Genomic DNA, 21096 nt, shown 5'->3' with positions numbered 1-21096 from the left:
CCTCTGCTTGTGCTGTCTCTCTCTCTCTCTCTCTGACAAATAAATAAAATCTTAAAAAAAAAAAAAGATACCTTTTTCCATAATTTGTGTAGAAAATCAAGTACAGTTCTTATCTCCCAGTATCTGTGTAGAAGAGACAGGGAAAGGAATTAGCTATTGTGATCCTCGAACTGTGCATTTAAAATCTTTCTTGAGGGGCGCCTGGGTGGCTCAGTCGTTTAGCATCTGCCTTCGGCTCAGGTCATGATCCCAGGGTCCTGGGATCAAGCCCCACATCGGGCTCCCTGCTCTGCGGGAAGCCTGCTTCTCCCTCTGCCACTCCCCCTGCTTGTGTTCCCTGTCTCGCTGTGTCTCTGTCAAATAAATAAATAAAATCTTTAAAAAAAAAAATCTTTCTTGAAGTAAGCCAGAGTCTCCTACTGGTGTGTTTTCAGAATAAAACAAGGATCCCAGTCCTCTTAGTATGTATGCCGTTGGTGCCCATGAACAGCATTACGTTAAAGATACCAGATTTAGTGAAGGTAATATTTAGTCCTCCCAGGATTGCCACTTTTTGTTAGATCTAATACTGCACATGTGTAAGGCAGAGTAAATGTTGTGAAGTAAATTTGTCCACTAAGACAGCTGGAATGTAGCTCTGTACTGATTGCTACACTGCTTATCACGTTTTCTTACTCAATCACCTCAGTAACCCTGGGAGGTGTAGGTGTTACCACCACTTTCTAGGTGGGGAAACCAGAATTTAGACAACAGTCATTTGTCCAAGGTCACATAGTTCACTGGTAAGATTGGAATTTGAACTCATGTGTTCAGCCCCTTGAATCCAGATCTAAGGGGCCTGAGACCTAAATCTTTGACCTTTTTTTTTTTTTTTTTTCCTTAACTGGAAAGCTTTGACTTCGTATTGGTATAAATGGAAATTTACATTGCTTTAAGAATAGTCTCAGACTGGGGGTGAGGGCAGCAGTGAATACTGTTATCAAAATCACATAAGAACAGTAGAATCACAAGGTTAAAGAAAGATTTATTTCTGGAAATTTTTTTTCCATAGAATAGTTATGGTAAGCTATCATTCTGGGGGGTTTCTGGAGTCTTACTGTGTTGTTTTCTGCTTTCCTATGTATTTTTTGGGGTGTGAAGTTTGTACCCAAGATGTATGAAGGGGCCCTGGTTGATTTTCTTATGTGCGAACTGGACCAGAATATTACTATGTTCTCTTGACTGAAATATTTCTAACTTTTTTTAAGATTTTATTTTTTTATTTTTTATTTTTTTAAGATTTTACTTATTTATTTGACAGAGACACACAACCAGAGAGGGAACACAGCAGGGGGAGTGGCAGAGGGAGAAGCAGGCCTCCCGCGGAGCAGGGAGCCGATGCGGGGCTCTATCCCAGGACCCTGGGATCATGACCTGAGCCGAAGGCAGACACCCAACGACTGAGCCACCCAGGCACCCCATTTCTAACTTTTTTTAAGATTTTATTTTTAAGTAATCGCTACACCCAACATGGGACTGGAACACACAACCTGAGATCAAGAGTTGCATGCTCCACCGATTGAGCCAGCCAGGCGCCCCTTAGTTGAAGTATGATATACATACAGAAAAGTTCACAGATCCTGAGTACCCAGTTCAGTGAATTCTCATAAACTGAACATACCCAGGTAGCCAGCATGCAGTCAAGAAATACAACATTAGTGACACCCTGAAAGGCCGCATTGTCCCCCTCCATTGACTGGAACAGTTTTAAATGTCCTGTATAAACTTCACATCATTCCTCATTTGTAGGTCTCTTCCTGATTTGAGTTCTGACATTATTTTCAGTCTTTTTGCAAGAAGAAAAAAAGTCATTGAAACTTGTCACTTCCTCCTTTCATAATCTCATCTCTTGATCAGTTTGCTTCTGTTAAACTAGAGTGTTTTGTGTGGCTACAAAGTCCTAATTTGAGGGAATATGAAGGTTCGGATAGAACCTGCAGCTGTGGGGTAAAACCTAAAAACATTTCCTGAGATTTTCAGGACTCAATGAAAATTTGGTTGTTGAACGCCACCACCTATTCGTTCCGGGGGGAATGAAATGAGTGAGTGAGCGTGCTTTCCATCTTGGGGAATGGAGATGGGGGCGCTTCCTCATTCTCAGAACTCTGACGAGGCTTTTTAAATTATGTGTGATGGACATGAGTATTCACGTCAGTCCGTAGGAAGTTGAACACAGTCTCTGTAGGTGCAGACTCATCCACACATGGTTCTGGTCCCCTTCTCTGCTCCACTTTGGACTCACTTAGGTTAATTTGTGTCCTTTGCTGTTCTAAGCATTTAGACGTTTGAATAAAACTTAATTTGTAAATATCTGTTAAGTCGTCCCAGCTGCAGGGCTTGCGTGTCATGCCGATGTGAGTGGAGCCACTGGGTCGGAAGACCTGGTCCCTGACTCCCAGGGTGGCCCAGGCTGGCAGGGACGCACTCTCCTGTGCTTTGCCTCCGGCAGAACCAGTGTTCTTTTTTTTTTTTTTTTTTTTTTAAGATTTTATTTATTTATTTGAGAGAGAGAATGAGAGTGAGAGAGCATGAGAGGGGGGAGGGTTAGAGGGAGAAGCAGACTCCCCGCTGAGCAGGGAGCCCGATGTGGGACTCGATCCCGGGACTCCGGGATCATGACCCGAGCCGAAGGCAGTCGCCCAACCAACTGAGCCACCCAGGTGCCCCAGAACCAGTGTTCTTAAGTTCTAGAGTAAAGAAGTTTAGAGGCATGCACAGCAAATTTTGACTTTCTGGTAAAGTGATATTCTAGATACTAGAATATTCCAGAGAACCAACATTTTAATTATTCACATACATTAAAAATAAACTAAGTGCGTTAATTCCATATTTTCCTGTCTTCCTGGGGAGAAAAGCATAGTAATCACCAAGTAACACTTTTGTTCTGCAGAAAACCATAGTTCTGAATTGGTGCCAAATCTGCAAGTTGCCCCATAAATTACTAGGGGGAGCATTTTTAGGGGGTTTGCTTCTAAGTAAAGGTGATAAGAATGTGCAGCTGTATGAACTAGCATGCAATAACAGTTCTTTTCTGCAAGGTTATAGGTCACAAATTAAAATTGGTCTTTTCCAAGTGGTTACCTTAACTCTGGGTGCCCAGATGGGCCTGAGACTGACTCTACTCTGTCTTCCAAGAAATCTTTAGAGTAAGATATACAACGCACCATTTCAGGAATTTTAAAGACATTTTGAAAAACTCTTCGTAGGCCTACAGGTTCATTATTGTTGTTATGATAAGATAATGCTTTAGGTGATTACTAGGCCACATTTTTCTTTAAGCCCTTCTTTTTTATTTTTATTTTTTAAGATTTATTTATTTGACAAAGAGAGACACAGCAAGAGAGGGAGCACAAGCAGGGGGAGTGGGAGAGGGAGAAGCAGGCTCCCCCCTGAGCAGGGAGCCAGGCGCGGGGCTCAATCCCAGGACCCTGGGATCATGACCTGAGCCGAAGGCAGACGCTTAACGACTGAGCCACCCCTAAGCCCTTCTTTTTGGTAGATAAGAGAATACTGTCCTTAAGCAACTTCTAAAATCTCTCCTTTGCTCTCATGCTGTTGAGTCTTCTGTGACACCTGCACAGCAACGGGCTCCCTTCTGAGGTCAGAGCATCTCGGGTGATACATATATTGGTTGTATCATTGCAGGAGTTAATAAAATATAATGATTTTTTTTAAAAGGGAAAAACTAATGAAAAGTTTTCATTGCTGAGGCTGCTGGGATTTACCTGTAGCTTTTTTTTCCCCCCCAGAGCTCTCTATTCACATTTATTAGCTCTTGCGGGATTTGCCACTTTAGCCAATGTGAACCATTTTCAACTTAAGACCATCACAATCCGAAAATGCATTTAAGAGTGCCTGGGTGGCTCAGTCGGCTGAGTGTCCAACTCTTGGTTTCAGCTTGGGCTATGATCTCGGAATTGTGGGATCAGGCCCCCACATTGGAGCATGGAGTCTGCTTGGGATTCTCTGCCTCTCCCTTACCCCCCAAATAAGTAAATAAATAAAATCTTAAAAAAAAAATAAAGAAAATGCCTTTAATATACCCCTAACCAACCTATGAAACACCATAGCTTAACCTAGTCTACCTTAAATGTTCTCAGGACACTTAAAGTAACCTCCACTTAGGCAAAATCATCTTTACACAAAGCCTATTTCATAAATAAAGTATAGACTGTCTCACATAATTTACTGCATACTGTACTTTAAGTGAAAACCAGAGTGGCTGTGTGGGGGCAGGATGGCAGTCAGTGCATTAGTTATGGACCCACACAATTACGTGGCTGACTGGGAGCTTCAGCTGCCCGACATCATGAGAGAGAATAGGACAGTGTATTGCTAGCCCAGGGAACTATCAAAATTCAAAATTTGAAGTACAGTTTCTACTGAATGCCTATCACTTTTATACCATCATAAAGTCAAAGAATCATAAGTTGAACCATTGCAAGTCAGGGCCGTCTGTACCTACACGACACGCACTCTGATGAAACAGTCCAGGTTCTGATCTGGTAATGAGTCCAGCCTTATTCGGCATCTTGAATAAATCATTTTGTAAAGAATTTTACCAACTTTCCTGGGGGCGCCTGGCTGGCTAAGTGAGAAGAACATGTGATTCTTGATCTTTCGGTCATGAGTTCAAGCCCCATGTTGGGTGTAGAGATTACTAAAAAAAAAATAAACTTTAAAAAAAAAAAAAAGGAATTTTACCAGCTTTCTTGCAGAACTTTGTTGCATAGTATAGATTAACTGCCAACTGTACTGGTCCGTCTCCACTTTCTTGTGTTCAGCATTTTGGAGTTGGGCCCATATTTCTTTTTCTTTTTCTTTTTTTTTAAGATTTTATTTATTTATTTGACAGAGACCCAGCGAGAGAGGGAACACAAGCAGGGGGAGTGGGAGAGGGAGAAGCAGGCTTTCCGCAGAGCAGGGAGCCCGATGCGGGGCTCGATCCCAGGACCCTGGGACCATAACCTGAGCCGAAGGTGGACGCTTAACAACTGAGCCACCCAGGCACCCCTGGGCTCATATTTCTATTTCCTCTCTTAAGTCACCAATTTTTAAAATGCCTCTGCCCGGGGCACCTGGGTGGCTCAGTTGGTTGAGCGTCCCGACTCTTGATTTCAGCTCAGGTCATGATCTCAGGGTTGTGAGATCGAGCCCCTCGTTGGGCTCTGCACTGGACCTGGAGCCTGCTTAAAATTCTCTATCTTTCCTTCTCCCTCTGCCCCTCCCCTCCCGAAATAATAAAAAATAAAAATAATAAAATGCCTTCTGTCCTTTGCCTTCTGTTAGAAATCTAGAATTCAGAGGTGGCTTTTCTACCAAACCTGTTTTGCTCCTTGTACTGCTCTGCGGCATCCTGGCCTAGCCCATTCTTGTAACGAGGAGCAGTCTGGGATCTGTAAATCTGTGTGTGATCCACTAGCTCATAACCTTGGGTAGTCGTGTCACGTTTGTAGAGAATGTTTTCAGTCTGGAGAATGCAGTGTTACAGTTTTATGGTCTCTGTATCTTCCCCCTGAATTGGGCTAGTGGTTGTGCTTCCAGCATTCCCTAACTCAAACACATTGTGGCCTTGAGGGTAAGTAGAGTAGGACTTGCCATGCTTTTTCATTAAAATATGTTTTGTGTATGAGGACACGTGGACAGATGGTGCATGCAAGCAGCAGCCTGACACACCTGTTCGGTGGCTGACCCGGGACTGGATCCCTGTGATCCTGAAGATGGGCCAGAGAAGCTCTGGAGAAGTCTAGTAGCTCTCTTCCGGAGAGCAGGCTTATTTAGTCCCTTCATTCTCCAGCATCAGTGCTTGCTGTTTTCCCAAATCTCCTCTCCCACACTGTTCATTTCACCTGCCATGCTCCTGTCTGCTTTCCTACTGATGGATTAGTGCTAGATGTTCAGGGGTCAGACCCTGGTTTTCCGAGACCATTTCTTTTACTTTTTAATTTTAACTGTAAGAGTTGATGTGCTGGTTGTTTGAAGTCACGTGAAGTCTTGCATCCATGTAACTGATCATACTTCAGATAATGCCTTTTACAAACGAAAATGGCAACATAATTGTCTTAGTGGCTACCTTTTTAAGAGTGTGAAAAGGAAATGATTTGATTTTTCCCCCCTTGTCTTAATTCTTTTTAGGTTTTGAATGAAGAATGTGATCAGAACTGGTACAAGGCAGAACTCAATGGGAAAGATGGCTTCATTCCCAAGAATTACATAGAAATGAAACCACATCCGTAAGTTGGACTCTACTGGTCTTCCAGGAGTCAGACCCATCTGCTTATTTCAAATAATGTTTTTATTTTATTTTATGTTTTTAAAATTGAGATCCTTGGGATAGTTGTCATACCTTTTACTCTGTCTTCCCAGAGAATTAACAAAGCATGTTGATTTTGCATGTTAATAGTAGGATATAATAATAGTGCACGCCCAGCACAGAGCCCGCTGCGGGGCTCAGTCTCAGGACCCTGTGATCATGACCTGAGCCGAAATCAAGAGTCAGACGCTTAACCAACTGAGCCACACAGGTGCCCCAGTAGTACATGTTTTAGATTGATAATGGTTGCTGTTGATATTTAATGAAGCAGTTGTTTCACTTAAAACAATAGTTTATATACTATTACATAATAATAGTACATGTTTTGGATTGATAATACCTGTCCGTGATCTTCAAATAATAAAACTCTAGAAATGTCGTTCCCTGATTCTTTTTCATAAAACCCCTGAGGCCAGATCTGTTTCATAATTCTCCATTTTTTGAGTCTTAGAAAGTGTACTTACCACATAGTTTTGTTGATATGTTTGATTGCCCTATAAGACTGTTATCTTATTAATCTTTGTATCCCCAGAGCACAGTGCTTGGCAATATAATAGGTTCTCAATAAATGCTTGTTATAATTACTATCCTTGCCTACCACTTAGTGTTCCCACTTCAGAGAATTCAAAATAATCTCCTACCCCAGGCTGTTGAGAGCAGTGAACTTTTCTCTTTTTTTTTTCCCCTCCCTCGGAACATCCCCTCCCCCACCCAGTTTATATTGATATGCGACAGACATGGTGGGACCACTCTCCTCCCACCCTCACCCATGACCTCCTTCGCTGGCCCTGCTCCTCCTTCAGAAGCAGTCCCTTCCATCCTGTGTACATCAGGGGGAACTGAGGCTCAGTGCTCAGGCTGGAATGTCATTGAGACACAGAGGAGCAGCAGTTTCTGTCTACTTAATTTAACACAAATGATAAGTAAGACCTTTAGATGACTTGACCCACCTCAAGTGGCAGCCCATTTGTCCCTCTCCTTCATTGTCACTCCTCTAATGTGTGCCTGTCATTTCTTTTCCCCCCCGAGCCACCAGAACAGAGATCTTAACCACATCTTATACACAGAGTTCAAAGGGGCCTTCGATCATCTAGTTCATTCCTCTTTATCTTAAAAATTAGGAAAGTTTCTGGTATTTTTATTTCAATGCCAATAATTTATGAATTTGGTTCTCATTATAAAAGACAGTGTAGAGGGACCCCTGGGTGGCTCAGTCGTTAAGCGTCTGCCTCGGCTCAGGTCATGATCCCAGGGTCCTGGGATTGAGCCCTGCATCGGGCTCCCTGCTCCACGGGAGGCCTGCTTCTCCCTCTCCCACTCCCCCTGCTTGTGTTCCCTCTCTGGCTGTGTCTCTCTCTGTCAAATAAATAAATAAAATCTTTAAAAAAAAAAAAAAAGTGTAGAAAACCACAGAGCAATATAGGAGTTTCTCCCCACATACATACCCCTTTTGGAGGTAACCACCACTGGCAATTAAATGTAAGCCAAATGCTATCTTTTTTTTTTTAAGTAGGCATAAAAAAAATCTTCAAAGGTGTATGTGGCAGGGACTCCTGGACCCCCGTCAGTGAATTGATAATGCCCTTCATTTGAAGTCCCTGTAACATTAGATTAGGGGTTCACACACAGCCATGCCCAGGTTACTAAAATGTAGGCACACATGGTAATAACCAAGAAACTCCAAAAGATGAACACAAGACTAGTACAGATGTCCTGGGAAGTATATACTAATCACAGCTTTGCATTCTTGTAGCCATTTAGTGTCCATGTTTGCTTTGGGGACTGTGTAGGCTTTTCATGGACAGCATCACGGAATGCACTGCACGGGGAGAAGCAGTTGGGTAGTGGTTACTGGGAGTGGGAGCTGCTCTTTGGATCATACAGTGGGTCCTCCCTCTGTCCATATAAGCCAGATATTCTGTATACATCTATTCCTTCAATCTATCCTCAAAATAGATGAAGCGTTGGCTAAACTATATGTAAAGGACCAGATAATAAATATTTTAGACTTTGAGGACCATATGCAATTTCTGTCATTTCACATATTCTTTTGAATTTTTTAAAATAACCCTTTAAGGGGCGCCTGGGTGGCTCAGTCTATTAAGTGGCTGCCTTCGGCTTGGGTCATGACCCTGGAGTCCCGGGATCAAGCCCCATGTTGGGCTCCCTGCTCAGCAGGGAGTCTGCTTCTCCCTCTCCCTCTGCTCTTCTCCCCGCTCGCGTTCTCTGTCTTGCTCACTATTTCTCAAATAAATAAATCTTTTTTAAAAAATAAATAAAGTAACCCTTTAAAAATTTGTAAATATCTTAGATTGTGGCCCGTACAAAAACTGGGCATATTTGGGCTGAGGGCCATAGTTTGCTGGTTTCTGCACTCGATCCAGTGATAATGGAAATCAACTTCAATTCCTTTTCATTTTCGTATTTCCAGGCTAAAAGGGGATTCAGCAGAACATCACACTGTAATTTTTATATTAAATAAAATGCCTATGGCTCTATATCCTTGTTTTCCTTCGGATTGTTTGAAATGACATAGGCCTTTTGAATCTGACTGTTGAGAAAAGACAGGAAAGGCCTCCTTCCTCAGAAAGCACAGGTTATTGCCCCAGTTGCCCGATTGCTGGGTTAGCCCTCGAGGAAGACTCCTTGTCCTGCCTCATCCTCTTTAAAGGTCCACTCTAAAGAACTCTGGAATAATAATTGATTGGGAAGCATCCAGGAGAGCCTCCATGGTGGTGGTTTTTGCAGAGTCTAGCTGAAAGGCAGGGAGTGCTCCCCCGCTGCACGCTCTGAAACAGGAAACCATATTGCTGAAGAGACCATGGCCGTGGGCCTGCGGAGTGGTTGGCCTTGCGGGCACACGTCGTGTTCCGGGACTGCTCTATGCCTGGACATCCATAAGTACAGGGTCTGTGTCCCTCCCATAGCGGTGGGAGAGCACAGAGCACGAAGCCCCCCTTCCCTCTCCCCTCTCTCCTTCCTCTCCCCCCACCTTCAGTTTTTGTTAGGAAGAGGAAAGTCTCCAGTGGAGTACGACCTAATACGGCTTTTGAGGTAACAAGTTAAACACAGACTAGGAAGCGATTATCGGCTAGTGTTGCAACACAGATGATTGTGCGTACTGGAAGTGGGTCCATATATGTGCTTTTCACACTGAGTGCGTATAGATGGAAGCCTATGAGATGTAGTGAAGAATTAAATTGGAAAATGAGCCACCTCCTCTGGTTAGCTTTGTCCTTTGCTAAAGATGTTAAAAATTTTGACTGTAGCCATGTAGTTACACCTAAATATCACTGTTTAAATGTCTTAACAGAGAGTGATAGCTATTCTTCATATGGTGCAATATCCCTTATGTTGTGGGACATCCTCGAGAAAAAGAGGGACAGAATTTAGTAAAAATGGAAACAGATATAAAAGAAGTCTTTATTTAATAAAATGGTCTCCAGCTGTCTATTTTTCAATCTGGGTGCTTATAATGGGTATGTTTACTTTGTAAAAATTCCAATTTAGAGTACTTTATTTCACTGCAGTTTATCATTTTTCACTGAGAATTAAATTGAGTCCATCTCAAGCTGGGGGCCAGAAAACATGCAGCCGTACCTGTATGTGCGCATCAGATGCGAAGGCCTGAAATCCGAGCAGAGCTGCTAGCACTTGGCTACCTCTGGGGAGCTTGAGGGGAAGTCTTTATTTTTACTTCACGAACATCTAGGCTATTTCTTTAATTCATATTCATTATTTTAAAACAGGGGAAAAGAAAGGAAAATACCTGCTTGGTGGGAAGATCTTGGGGACTTGGGAGGAAAAGAGAGTGGCTGTTGGGTGACTTTACCCCACCCCAGACCGATGCTTATTGCCTGCAAGTGCATCACAAACTTGAAAGCACTAGAGATTAAAATAGAAAATATTTCAGTGGTCTTAGTATAGTCAGCTGTCCTTTCATTGTTGGAGATGATTCTGTTGTATTAATATGTAATTTCTCTTGTGTGGCCTGACTTCCAGGCACTGGAGGGCTTACACTTGGGTTATTTCTAGAAGCTGGATCCTAGCAGCTATTCAGCAGCCTGGCATTGTAGTACTCAAAGTGAGAAAGACACAACAAGCTAGATTTAAGAACGTTTAATGATTAATTAATGGCAGCTTCTGATTGGATCTTCCTAGCAGCTCACATCTTTCTGTATGAGGGTTTTGGGGTTTGTTTGTTTTTTTTTTTTTTAAGATTTATTGAGTTGATTCAGAAAGAGAATGTGCAGGGTGGGGGCGGGCAGACTCCCTGCTGAGCACAGAGCCAGATGCAGGGACTCTAGGGCTCAATCTCATGACCCTGAGATCATGATCACAACCTGAGCTGAAACCAAGAGGTGGACACTTAACTGACTGAGCCACCCAGGCGCCCCATGTTTGAATTTTAGTAAAGTCTATTATTTTAGAGATTCCTTGCAATGTAGTTGCTTGTAAGATAGATATGTAAGTTAGATTTATTACTTTAATGGACTGTTTGGTACCTTTGTTATTATAGTTTGCATATATAATGAATGTTAGTTACCATGTAAAGAGTCTGATGAAGCACATAGGTTTTTTTTTTTTTTTTAAGATTTTATTTATGGGGCACCTGGGTGGCTCAGTCGTTAAGCGTCTGCCTTCGGCTCAGGTCATGGTCCCAGGGTCCTGGGATCAAGCCCCGCATCAGGCTCCCTGCTCCGCGGGAAGCCTGCTTCTCCCTCTCCCACTCCCCCTGCTTGTGTTCCCTCTCTCGCTGTGTCTCTCTCTGTCAAATAAATAAAATCTTTAAAAAAAAAAAAGATTTTATTTGAGACAGAGCTCATGAGAGAGAGAGAGCACGAGAGGGGGGTGTAGGGAAAGGGAAAAGCAGACTCTTCTTCTGAGCAGGGAGCCTGATGTAGGGCTTGATCTCAGGACCCTGGGATCTTGACCTGAGCCGAAGGCAGACACTTAAGCGAGCCACCCAGGCGCCCCAGATAGGTCTTATTAGCTATAAGTAATATTATTGCTTTTTAAAAATAACAACACTTAAAGACAGATTTGAAAAGAGAATATTGTTTTCACAATTGACCCATCCTAATGAGTAATGGTTTTCATGTGAAATAGGCAGCTATGACTTGAAGCTTTTTTCACTGCTCCTGCTCTTCCTCTCCCCCACCTCCTCCCCCTCCCCTTCCTCCTCCACAGGCCACTTGCACCCATAGTTTTGTGTGAATTCACCCACTTTTTCTTGTGGCCAAGGTGAATTAGCATTGGGAGCAGAGGACTCCATAACATATCCCAAATGAAAAACTGAATCTTGCAACTAGCTGCCTCTGCATAGGATAAATGAGGATGTTCCTGCCGGCTCCTGGAAGCGGACTCTGAGCAGTGATGGCAGGAGAGGCCTCTGAGAGGAGTGACTGCCTTTGTGGTGGTAGCAGCTGCTCTCGCAGAGCCTGCACCTCTTCACCCTGGGCTTTTACAAGCAGTAGCCCTGGCTCCAGTTTCTGGGCCTTCCAGTTTCCTACCTCCATTGCCCTTAATCCCCCTGTAGCCAAGCTTCAACCTTGTCAATGGCTGGGAGACGAGGCCTGTCCCCTTACGTGGTTCTGCCGGTGCTTCATATTGATAGACCTGGGCTTTCCCCAGGGCCCTGAGTCAGTAGGGAGCCCGGTGGGCTTTGGCCCAGGAGGCCCACCTTTAAGTGTCTTCCTCTTTAGGAAGAGTGGCCCATGATCGTGCCTTATGAGTCACTTTCTGGAGAGTAGGGTAGGGGAAAGTCACTTGAAGGGAGATGGTCCGAGTCTCAAGGGAGAAGCTGACTGAACGGCTCTGTGAGGCATGTTGACACTGGAGGGTAAAGAGGGAGGCCCCTTCCTTTGGCAAGGAGTGTTCTGTTACTCACATTTCGGAGGCTGGATATCCCGTCTCTGTGTGGGGAAGCAGATGTTGACTGGCTTGTCTTCCTTCCTTAGGTGGTTTTTTGGCAAAATCCCCAGAGCCAAGGCAGAAGAAATGCTTAGCAAACAGCGGCATGACGGGGCGTTTCTTATCCGAGAGAGTGAGAGTGCCCCGGGGGACTTCTCCCTGTCCGTCAAGTAAGTACTTCCCGCCCTGGTCCCTGGGGCCTCTCCCTGCTGGTCGGAATTGTGAAGCCACAGGCCGGCTGTCTGGCTGCACACACCAAAGGTTGCCAACTGGTAGAGGTTTAGCCTAAACAGTATTTTACCAAAGCAGAATATTTTACATTAAAATAGTCATTTCTGGCTCCTCTTCAAAATCAGTTCTACCAGTACTGAGTTTAGATTCCCACATGGTGACAGTCTTCAGCTGGTGAGTAGCGGCCTGGTTTCCCTATTCCCCACCCCTCCTCAGTGCCCTGCGTGCACACAGCTCTTTCCTTGTTTGCCCTTGGTGGGATCCCTTTCGCGCGCCCTGTGGACGTGACTGGTCACCCTGTCAGCCACTTTGTGCACCTTTACCAGATGTCTAGCTTAAATCCTCCCAACACCATCCTAGGCCTCTTAATTTAACTTTAAATGGTTACCACAAGGGTTTGGGGGTGCTTTGCTTTCCCCAGTGAGAAAATGTGAAGAAGAGCTGGTAAGCAGGGAATGGGGAAGGCAGGGAGTTTGACCACCCTCGGAATTGTGGAGAACATAAGTTGGAACTTTGAGGATTTCAAGCAAATCATTTCTCATCTGTGAAATAAGGATTTTTAATCAAATTGTCATTTCCATATGTGTTTTGACTCAGTCCTTCTAGTTAATATATTACCACAGGAACCCCTCCCCTGGGAATCTTAGAAAGCACTCCATCATTTATATGACAGCATGATTAGGTTAAAAACTCAGATCACTAGGTGTTATATGTAAGTGATGAATCACGAAATTCTGCTCCTGAAACTAATATTATGCTATATATTAACTAACTAGAATTTAAATAAAAAGTTGAAGGGGGGGAACTCAGATCAGTGTTATTATAGATTACATTGATTATTGTTAAATGAAGACCATAAAATAGTTTATTTGCCATTTACACACAATGTAAAGATTTTTCAGTTTTCAAAATTAATTGAATATCTTGTTTCATTGTAGGACCAGTATAGGTTTTTTGAAATGTAGATTTAAGCTTAATTTTTGTGTTCTTTTTCTCAGTGAAGGTATGGGAGGTGGTTTCAGGCCATATTCACAACGCTGCAGATATGTGTCCGGTATGAGTGAGTTTTTTAGTCCCAGGATGAAAAAGTCAAACTGGATCTAATTATTATCTTCTAACAAGGACTTTTTTTTTTTAATAGACTTCATTTTTTATAGCAGTTGTAGGCTCACAGCAAAACTGCGTGGCAGGTTACAGAGGTTACCTCCCCACCCCCACCCCCCAACAGCGGCTTTCTGATGCACTCGGTTAAACACATGTGAGTGAGGGTCTGAGGAGCATCTTGAGATGCAATTCTTCATGCTTCTTTGATAACTTGTGTCTCATCATCTGTTTTCCTTACATTTTATACTGACCTGAGTAGAAAACAGTCTAGAACGAGGAGTACAAGCAGTTACTCACAGGTTAATTGAGCGATGGCCAAAGCCACCGCGGCGGGTGGCGTGCAGTGGGGAGGCCTTGATTACTACCAATCACTGCGCATGCTCATGTGGTAGCTGCTGGCAAGCTCCCAGACCATTCCGTTTTATCAAATAAAAACTTTAAAGAGTTTAAACTTTAAAGAGTTTAAAGCATTTATTGTTTCAGAAACAAAATTTGAAAGAGATGTCATCACCGCCGTTAACAACACAAACACCTTCTCAAAGGAGGTTCAAGAATCCACAGTCTCTAAAAGGTTTCTCTAGTTTGGAGATGTGAGTCAGTAATGGAAAACACCGTGGCAGTTAACAGGTCACTGTCTGGGACCCTGTACACCTTATGGAAACCATCCGCATCGCGCCCGTGGGAGTGGGCTTCTGTGCAGCCAGAAGCGTGGCTTGAATGTGCCCTCCTTCCTCACTGCACACACGGATTCTCATGAAAAAGCAACACCGGTTCTGAATACTTGGGATCTCCTACTGGAAGCCCAGTGCTGCCACCTACTGGGTTGTTTTTAAGAAGTTTGTCATTTCCTTCCCCCTTTAAGACTGGAGAGGAGAGACCGTGTCCTTCATTTACAGATCTTCATAGAATGCCGTTGGAGGGCTGGCCTCTGGTGTCCGTGCTCAGGACCCAGCAGTGAGCAGGACAGGCAGAGCCTTGCTGGGCTGGTGACACAGCCACATAGCACTGTGGTCGGGGGTGGTCAGCTCCCAGTTGAACTCCTGCTTCTGCGGGCCAGTGTACGGAGAGGCATGTTACCCGGTGATCAAGAAACCTCTGGGCACTGGGTACCTTGGCCTCTTGTATTTATTGGCCCACGATGTTCCGTTCTGAGACCTTTTCGCCCATGAGTAGAACTAAAATCCCTGAATGGAAAACATGATCTATACTCCCAGTTACAGGGGAGTTGTTAAAAGTATGTTCTAGTCCCTCCTCTCTCACCTTCCTCTCCCACCTCTTGTAGTCTTTAAATATCATGTAAGGCTTTAACGGGGGTTTTTGTTTGTTTGGAATTTTTGGGTTTTGCTTGGAAAGTTAATGAAGTCACATTCTTCCCTGAATAAGGCTCTGTTTGATTTGGTACAATGCAGGGCACGTGGAGACACGCCATAGGTTAGGACATTATTTTACAAACATCTTCAGAATTAACCTGATGGACGGGGTTTCCCTCTCTGACAAGGGTTCTTCCTGTTGTCACTGGTAATCATCAGTCCACTGGAGGGATCTCAGGGGCACTCAGTGTCCTAACTCCAGCCAGGGAGTCGTGTTGTGCTGCAGTCCGGGGCCCCTCAGGCTGTGAGAAGTGTTGCCAGAATACTAGTTCTCATAAGACGCCTCCTTGATTTGGTGGGCACGTGGCCCCCAGGTAGCCGGGACAGAGCCCCCTGACCTGTTCTCGTGTGTGTTCTCTGCCCTCCCCAGGTTCGGAAATGATGTGCAGCACTTCAAGGTGCTCCGAGATGGAGCTGGAAAGTATTTCCTCTGGGTGGTGAAATTCAATTCTCTGAATGAGCTGGTAGATTATCACAGATCTACATCTGTCTCCAGAAACCAGCAGATATTCCTCCGGGACATAGAACAGGTGCCACAGGTAAGCCTCATAAGAGAGATTGGGATCATTTTTAGCAATTAAGAATAGCTTCTCAGGCAGACAAGTACCTTTTCAAAGGATTCCTTCTGGGGCTTCTGTGCTCATTATTCAAAATATTACGTGTAGTTTGAAACAAAATGGTTTTGCCTTTCCCAGAGGCTGCCTTTCTGAGGCGGTGTGTTGCCAGTTACCACCTATGTCTCTGAAGGAAAATGGTCTTTAACACTCTCCGATACTGTATTCCTGGAAGCAAGTAAGGAGGAAAACCTTGCTTGTGAGGGAGTGGAGTCCACACTCATTCCTGTCTTCCTGTGCCTAAAGCCCCAGGCCTGTGTTAGGGGGAGCTCCACCTTATTTTAGTCAAGCTCTTGACCTTTTGACTCTGTAAAACCTTAAGGACTTTATAAGCAATAAACCGATGGGAACTGAAGCCTTTTCAAAGCTTAGGGTTGTAAACCGGAGCCTGACTGCTGTTTCCTGAGTTCCTTTCCTGACAAGCAGCACTTGGTTCCGTGGTGTGGCACCCCGGCCGCCATGGCGGGATGTGCCCTCGCACGTTCTAGCCTGTTGTGAGCCCTGGTGAACGTACCCTGCTCCCACATAGAGTAGACCTAGAACCTGGAAGGATAAATGAGTGGGGGGCAGAAATGGAAGGTTGTCTCGGGAAACATGTAGGAGTCGGCACACGTCTGTCGTGCCCTTGTGACTAGTGCTGCCCGGCAGGGGGCTGGCCATGAGCAGAGACCCAGCGGGTGTTCTCTCCCTGCCCCTCTTCTGCAGCAACCGACGTACGTCCAGGCCCTCTTTGACTTTGATCCCCAGGAGGATGGAGAGCTGGGATTCCGTCGGGGAGACTTTATCCACGTCATGGATAACTCAGACCCCAACTGGTGGAAAGGGGCCTGCCACGGGCAGACCGGCATGTTTCCCCGCAATTACGTCACCCCTGTGAACCGGAACGTCTAAGAATTAAGAAGAGATTATTTAAAGAAAGTGAAAAATTTAAAACACATACAAAAGAATTAAACCCACGAGCTGCCTTAACAGCAGCCCGTGAGGGAGCTCAGAACACCTGGCTGGGTCACCTGGTGACCCTCTCACTTTGGTTGGAACTTTGGGGGGGGGAGGGGGCGTTGGATATAAAAATGCCAAAACTTACCTATAAATTAAGAAAAGAGTTTTTATTACAAATTTTCACCGCTGCTCCTGTTTCTCCTTTGTCCTCTTTTTCATCCTTTTCCTCTTCTGTCCATCAGTGCATGACGTCTAATACTACATATAGTCCTAGCTGATGCCAATAATAAAAGAAAAGAAACCAAGCGGGCTGGTATTTTCTCTATGCAAAATGTCTGTTGTAGTCGGAGTGACTGCAGGAAGGACAGCCGTGGCCGTGTTCCTCATGCACACACAGAGGAGAGGGCAGGCGGCCGGCAGCCCTTGCTGGTCAGCTTCTGCCAAATGGGGGCAGCCCCCGGCCGCCAGCGTCTTGTGACAAAGTTGAAAATGGAGCGGGGACAAAAGGAAGGACTGTTACCCCTCATGGCTTCCTGAGAAAAGTCAAGCTAAAAACCTTTGTCTCTTTTCTACATTGTTTTCCCTTCCAAATGGTATTATTGAGCATGTTGATTTTTCATAGTGCCTTTTTCCTTATTTCAAGAGTTGCTTATGAGTGGTGTTTTTTTATTTGTTTTAAAATAAGTTAAAGACAGTCCAGAGCTTTTTTAGCCAATTTGTCTCCTACTCTGTGTAAATAGTCCTCCCCTGGGGGGAGGGGAGAGCGGGGTAGAGCCGCAGAGAAAGCTCAGGTGGAGGGGGTGGCCATTCTGCCTGTTCTCAGCCACGAGTCTTTAAGGTTCAGCTTTAATATTTGTCAGCCCTCTGGAGTCCGCTGTGGCTGCCCCAGGGGAGCAGTGCTGCCAGCTGCTGGGGAAGGACGAGACGGTCCAGCTCTTCCCACCTCGGACTGGATCTGGCTGGGGGTGGGGGGTCAGAGTCCTTGACCTTGCGATCCTGGCTGTTGTCTGCCCCTCCTCAGCTCCAGAGCCCCCCAGAGAAAACACCCTGGAGCCAGCAAGTTTCAAACACAGGAAAGCCCGAGGAACTTCAGCTGTCGCTCTGTGGCTGTATCGGGTTGTATACTGTGTTCCCACACCGGGGTGGAAAATGGGAGCTTTCGTTTTTCTTGCTCTGAAAATCAGAGGTATCTGTTCATGGCTTTCATCTGCTGTGTCCCCTGCCTGACCTGCCCAGGTGAGCACTAGGGCAGCGTTCGAGAAGCAGCTGGGTTTTTGTGTCTCTGTTCCCAGTGGGCCATGTCTATAGCCGCTCCGCCCTTCCCCCCAAGGAAATGTCTCAGTGAAGCAGGGACAGTTGGGGAAGGATGAGTGGGAAATGTAGGAAGGCCCAGGGCATTGCAGAGCTCTCTCTGTCCGCCTTGTCAGCTGCTTGTCCCTCGTAGTGATGTGCCTGTGAACTTTCTCCACCCGATCCCCTGCCCGCAACAAACACGGGGCTGCCCGGGAGTCGGTGATGGCCTTTGGGTTCTGAAGTGGTCGGTTGGAGTCTCCCCTGGACTCTGGTTATGGAGCCGGACTCAGCCTGGAGTACTCAGAGGCCCCGGAGGCAGCTGCTCTTCTGGACAGAGCACCCAACCCCTCGCTCCCTTTCTGGTAGCTTCTTTCCTCGGTGATGATAAAAGGAATCTCCGGCATTCTACACCTGGACCATTTGATTGTTTTATTTTGGAATTGGTGTATATCATGAAGCCTTGCTAAACTAAGTTTTGTGTGTATATATTTAAAAAAAAAAATCAGTGTTTAAATAAAAAGACCTATGTACTTAATCCTTTAACTCTGCGGATAGCATTTGGTAGGTAGTGATTAACTGTGAATAATAAACATACAATGAATTCTTCACTCTGTATCTTTTCTCTTTTCTCCCCCCCCCCCTCGCCTTACTTAAAATAAAAACCTAAAAGCCATGTCAGGTGTTAGGACTCCTGTGTCCTATTTTCCGACTCGCCTAGCTCCTTGGGGGTGCATGTGGGTCTTGCTGGGCCCCAGGAGTCGTGATTGCGCACACGCAGCAGCTCGTCAGGATCCCTGGGGGGCTTGTTCACAGTGTGGATGCCCCCGCCCTCAGGTGCTGCGAGATGGTGGTTAAGGACAGACAGGCAGGCCTGGTGCTTCTGACAGAAGCCATAGGCCGCACTTTGGAAACTCTGGTCCAGACCTAGAGCATGGCTTGCTTGGTTCTCATCCCCTCCCTCCCTCCCCCCTCCCCCCCTTAAAGGACAGAAGCCCAGAATGGTCTGTGTTGAAGCAGTGTCCATGTGACAAGGAGCTGAAGCATACTTGCCTGCTCAGCTGGCTGCTGCGGGGTGAGACCAGGCCTGACCACACCACACTGGCCGTTGTAGACCAGACAAGAGCGTGAACAGAAACTAAACCCAAGGAATTTCCACTTATAGTCTTGGTCCAGTTCGTAAACAGAGTCCAGCACACCACCTCGTTTGCGGCTGCCCTGCTTGGGTGCTATGTAGTTTCCACTTCGCTTTTCCACGATGACCTCGGTGAGAAGGAACTTGAGCCGGCACCATCCTGCTGGATGCTGCCGGTCTCAGACCACCTATGAGCTGCTCTGAGGCTGCGCAGATGCTTCTAAAGTGGAGCCATTTAAGTGAAAACTTCAGGCAGTGACCATCCACCTCGTTGAGACTTTTTGCTCTATTTGACTCATGGCCTCAGAATAACATCATAATCGATGGGAAGGTTGATGCTTTTGGACAGTTTGGTCACAGGCTTCTTGGTGATTATATCCCCTCCCACCATGGATCTGTAATTCCTGGGAAGGCATCTGGGTGGGAGCACCTTGGGGAAGACTCCACCGTGGAAAGCTCATCTGCGATGGATGACTAAGAGTTGTAGGTGGGCAAGTGGCCTTGAGGCCCCCGCTTCCTGGGCTCACCTCTAGCCCCGAATCAGCTGGAGCTCGGGCACCCCCGGCTCACGGACCTGAGAGTTTGTAACAGACTCATCTTCAAACATGATTGCCAAGGAGATGGTGGTGACCGCTCCTACCAAGTGCTTCAGGGCAGTCTGCAGCCGCAGACCCCACCTTCAGGTACTCCAGGATGGTGGTTGAGGGCACAAACAGGCGTGGCATGTTGGAAAGAGGTTAAGGCAAGGGGCACAAGTGGTCTTGACCTGCTGACAGTAGGGGGTCTTCACGCTGAACTCTGCTTTACCAAAGTACCTGTTGATAACTGGGGGAAATGAAAGTGGAACGGTATCTGGGCACCTTGGAAATTCTTTCATTCCTAAGACACTGTATTTCCATGAAATGCAAATTCTCCAGGTCTGAGCTCTATTTTACATCAAAGCACAAGGAGATACTGTATATGTTCTTGGAGGGTGTGTTCATTGGGGGATTCTTAAAACTTGGCCCCGGGGGCCATAGGCCCCGCCCTCCAGCCAGGGCCCTGAGGCGAATGAGTCCTGTGCTTACTCCCAAGATGGCTGGCATCAAAATCCTGAATTACCGTTGTATCTTAGGCTGTTCATCACTGTTAAGGCAGGAAGAACAGTTCTGTGTGCCAACAGCACAGATACGTAAGTACTAGATGGTAGTGCTGTTGATTAACCCACTTGCTACTCAGAGCCTTCCAAACACTACTTTTAAAACATTTAAAACCGATGTCATGAGGTGGGGTTTTATATATATATATATATATATATATATATATATATATAAAATGAGACGGAATTTTAAGTTGTTTTTTTTTTTAAAGATTTTTATTTGTTTGAGAGAGAGAGAATGAAAGAAGGAGAGCATGGGGGGGGGGGTGAGAGGGAGAATCAGACTTCCCCGCCGAGCAGGGAGTCTGATGCAGGACTCGATCCTGGGACTCCAGGATCATGACCTGAGCTGAACACAGTCGCTTAACCAACTGAGCCACCCAGGCGCCCAAGTTCTTTTTTCTTTAGAGAGAGAGAGTGGGAGTGTGTGCGTGGGGGGTGGTTGGGGGGCAGAGGCAGAGGGAGAGAGAATCTTAAGCAGGCTCCACGCCCAGCACAGAGCCCAGTGTGGGGCTCAGTCCCACCCCCTGAGATCGTGACCTGAGCTGAAATCAAGTCAGTCACTTAACTGACTGAGCCACCCAGGTGCCCCTAAAGATTTTTTTTTTTTAAGATTTTATTTATTTTAGAGAGAGCGGAGGAGTAGAGGAGGAAGGAGAGAGAATCTGAAGCAGACTCCTTGCTCAGCATGGAGTCCAGTCCAGGGGCTCCATCCCAGGACCCTGAGATCATGACCTGAGCTGAAATCAAGAGTCGAGCACTTAACCAACTGAGCCACCCAGGTGCTCCACCTCTAAAGATTTTATTTTTAAGTAATCTCTACACCCAATGTGGGGCTTGAACTCACAACCCCAAGATCAAGAGTCATGTGCTTTCCCAACTGAGCCAGCCAGGTGTCCCCAGACATGTGGGGACTTTTATTAAAATTAGACGACATTACTGATTAGAACAAAATACTGTCTGTGGCCAGATTCTGCCATATGTTACTTTTTGCTACATTGTAGCTCTTC

The 21096-nt window shown here is 45.6% G+C and overlaps 1 protein-coding gene across 2 annotated transcripts in view; it reads left to right on the top strand.

Moving 5' to 3' along the window:
* The window catches only part of GRB2 (growth factor receptor bound protein 2), a 72760-nt gene extending 54336 nt beyond the window's left edge, over positions 1-18424 (top strand). For both annotated transcript variants that reach the window (XM_036088738.2, XM_078066064.1), the window contains exons 3-6: positions 6175-6272; positions 12313-12435; positions 15341-15509; positions 16290-18424. In XM_036088738.2, the coding sequence (XP_035944631.1) occupies positions 6175-6272; positions 12313-12435; positions 15341-15509; positions 16290-16475 (576 nt within the window). In that variant the 3' untranslated portion in view covers positions 16476-18424. The remainder of the gene's footprint in view (positions 1-6174; positions 6273-12312; positions 12436-15340; positions 15510-16289) is intronic.
* The last annotated feature ends 2672 nt before the right edge of the window (positions 18425-21096 follow it).

The sequence above is a fragment of the Halichoerus grypus genome, chromosome 2 (genome assembly GCF_964656455.1).
Source record: "Halichoerus grypus chromosome 2, mHalGry1.hap1.1, whole genome shotgun sequence".
Classification (NCBI taxonomy): domain Eukaryota; kingdom Metazoa; phylum Chordata; class Mammalia; order Carnivora; family Phocidae; genus Halichoerus; species Halichoerus grypus.
Note: the sequence above shows the minus strand (reverse complement) of the source record. Positions and strands in the feature narration are given on the sequence as shown.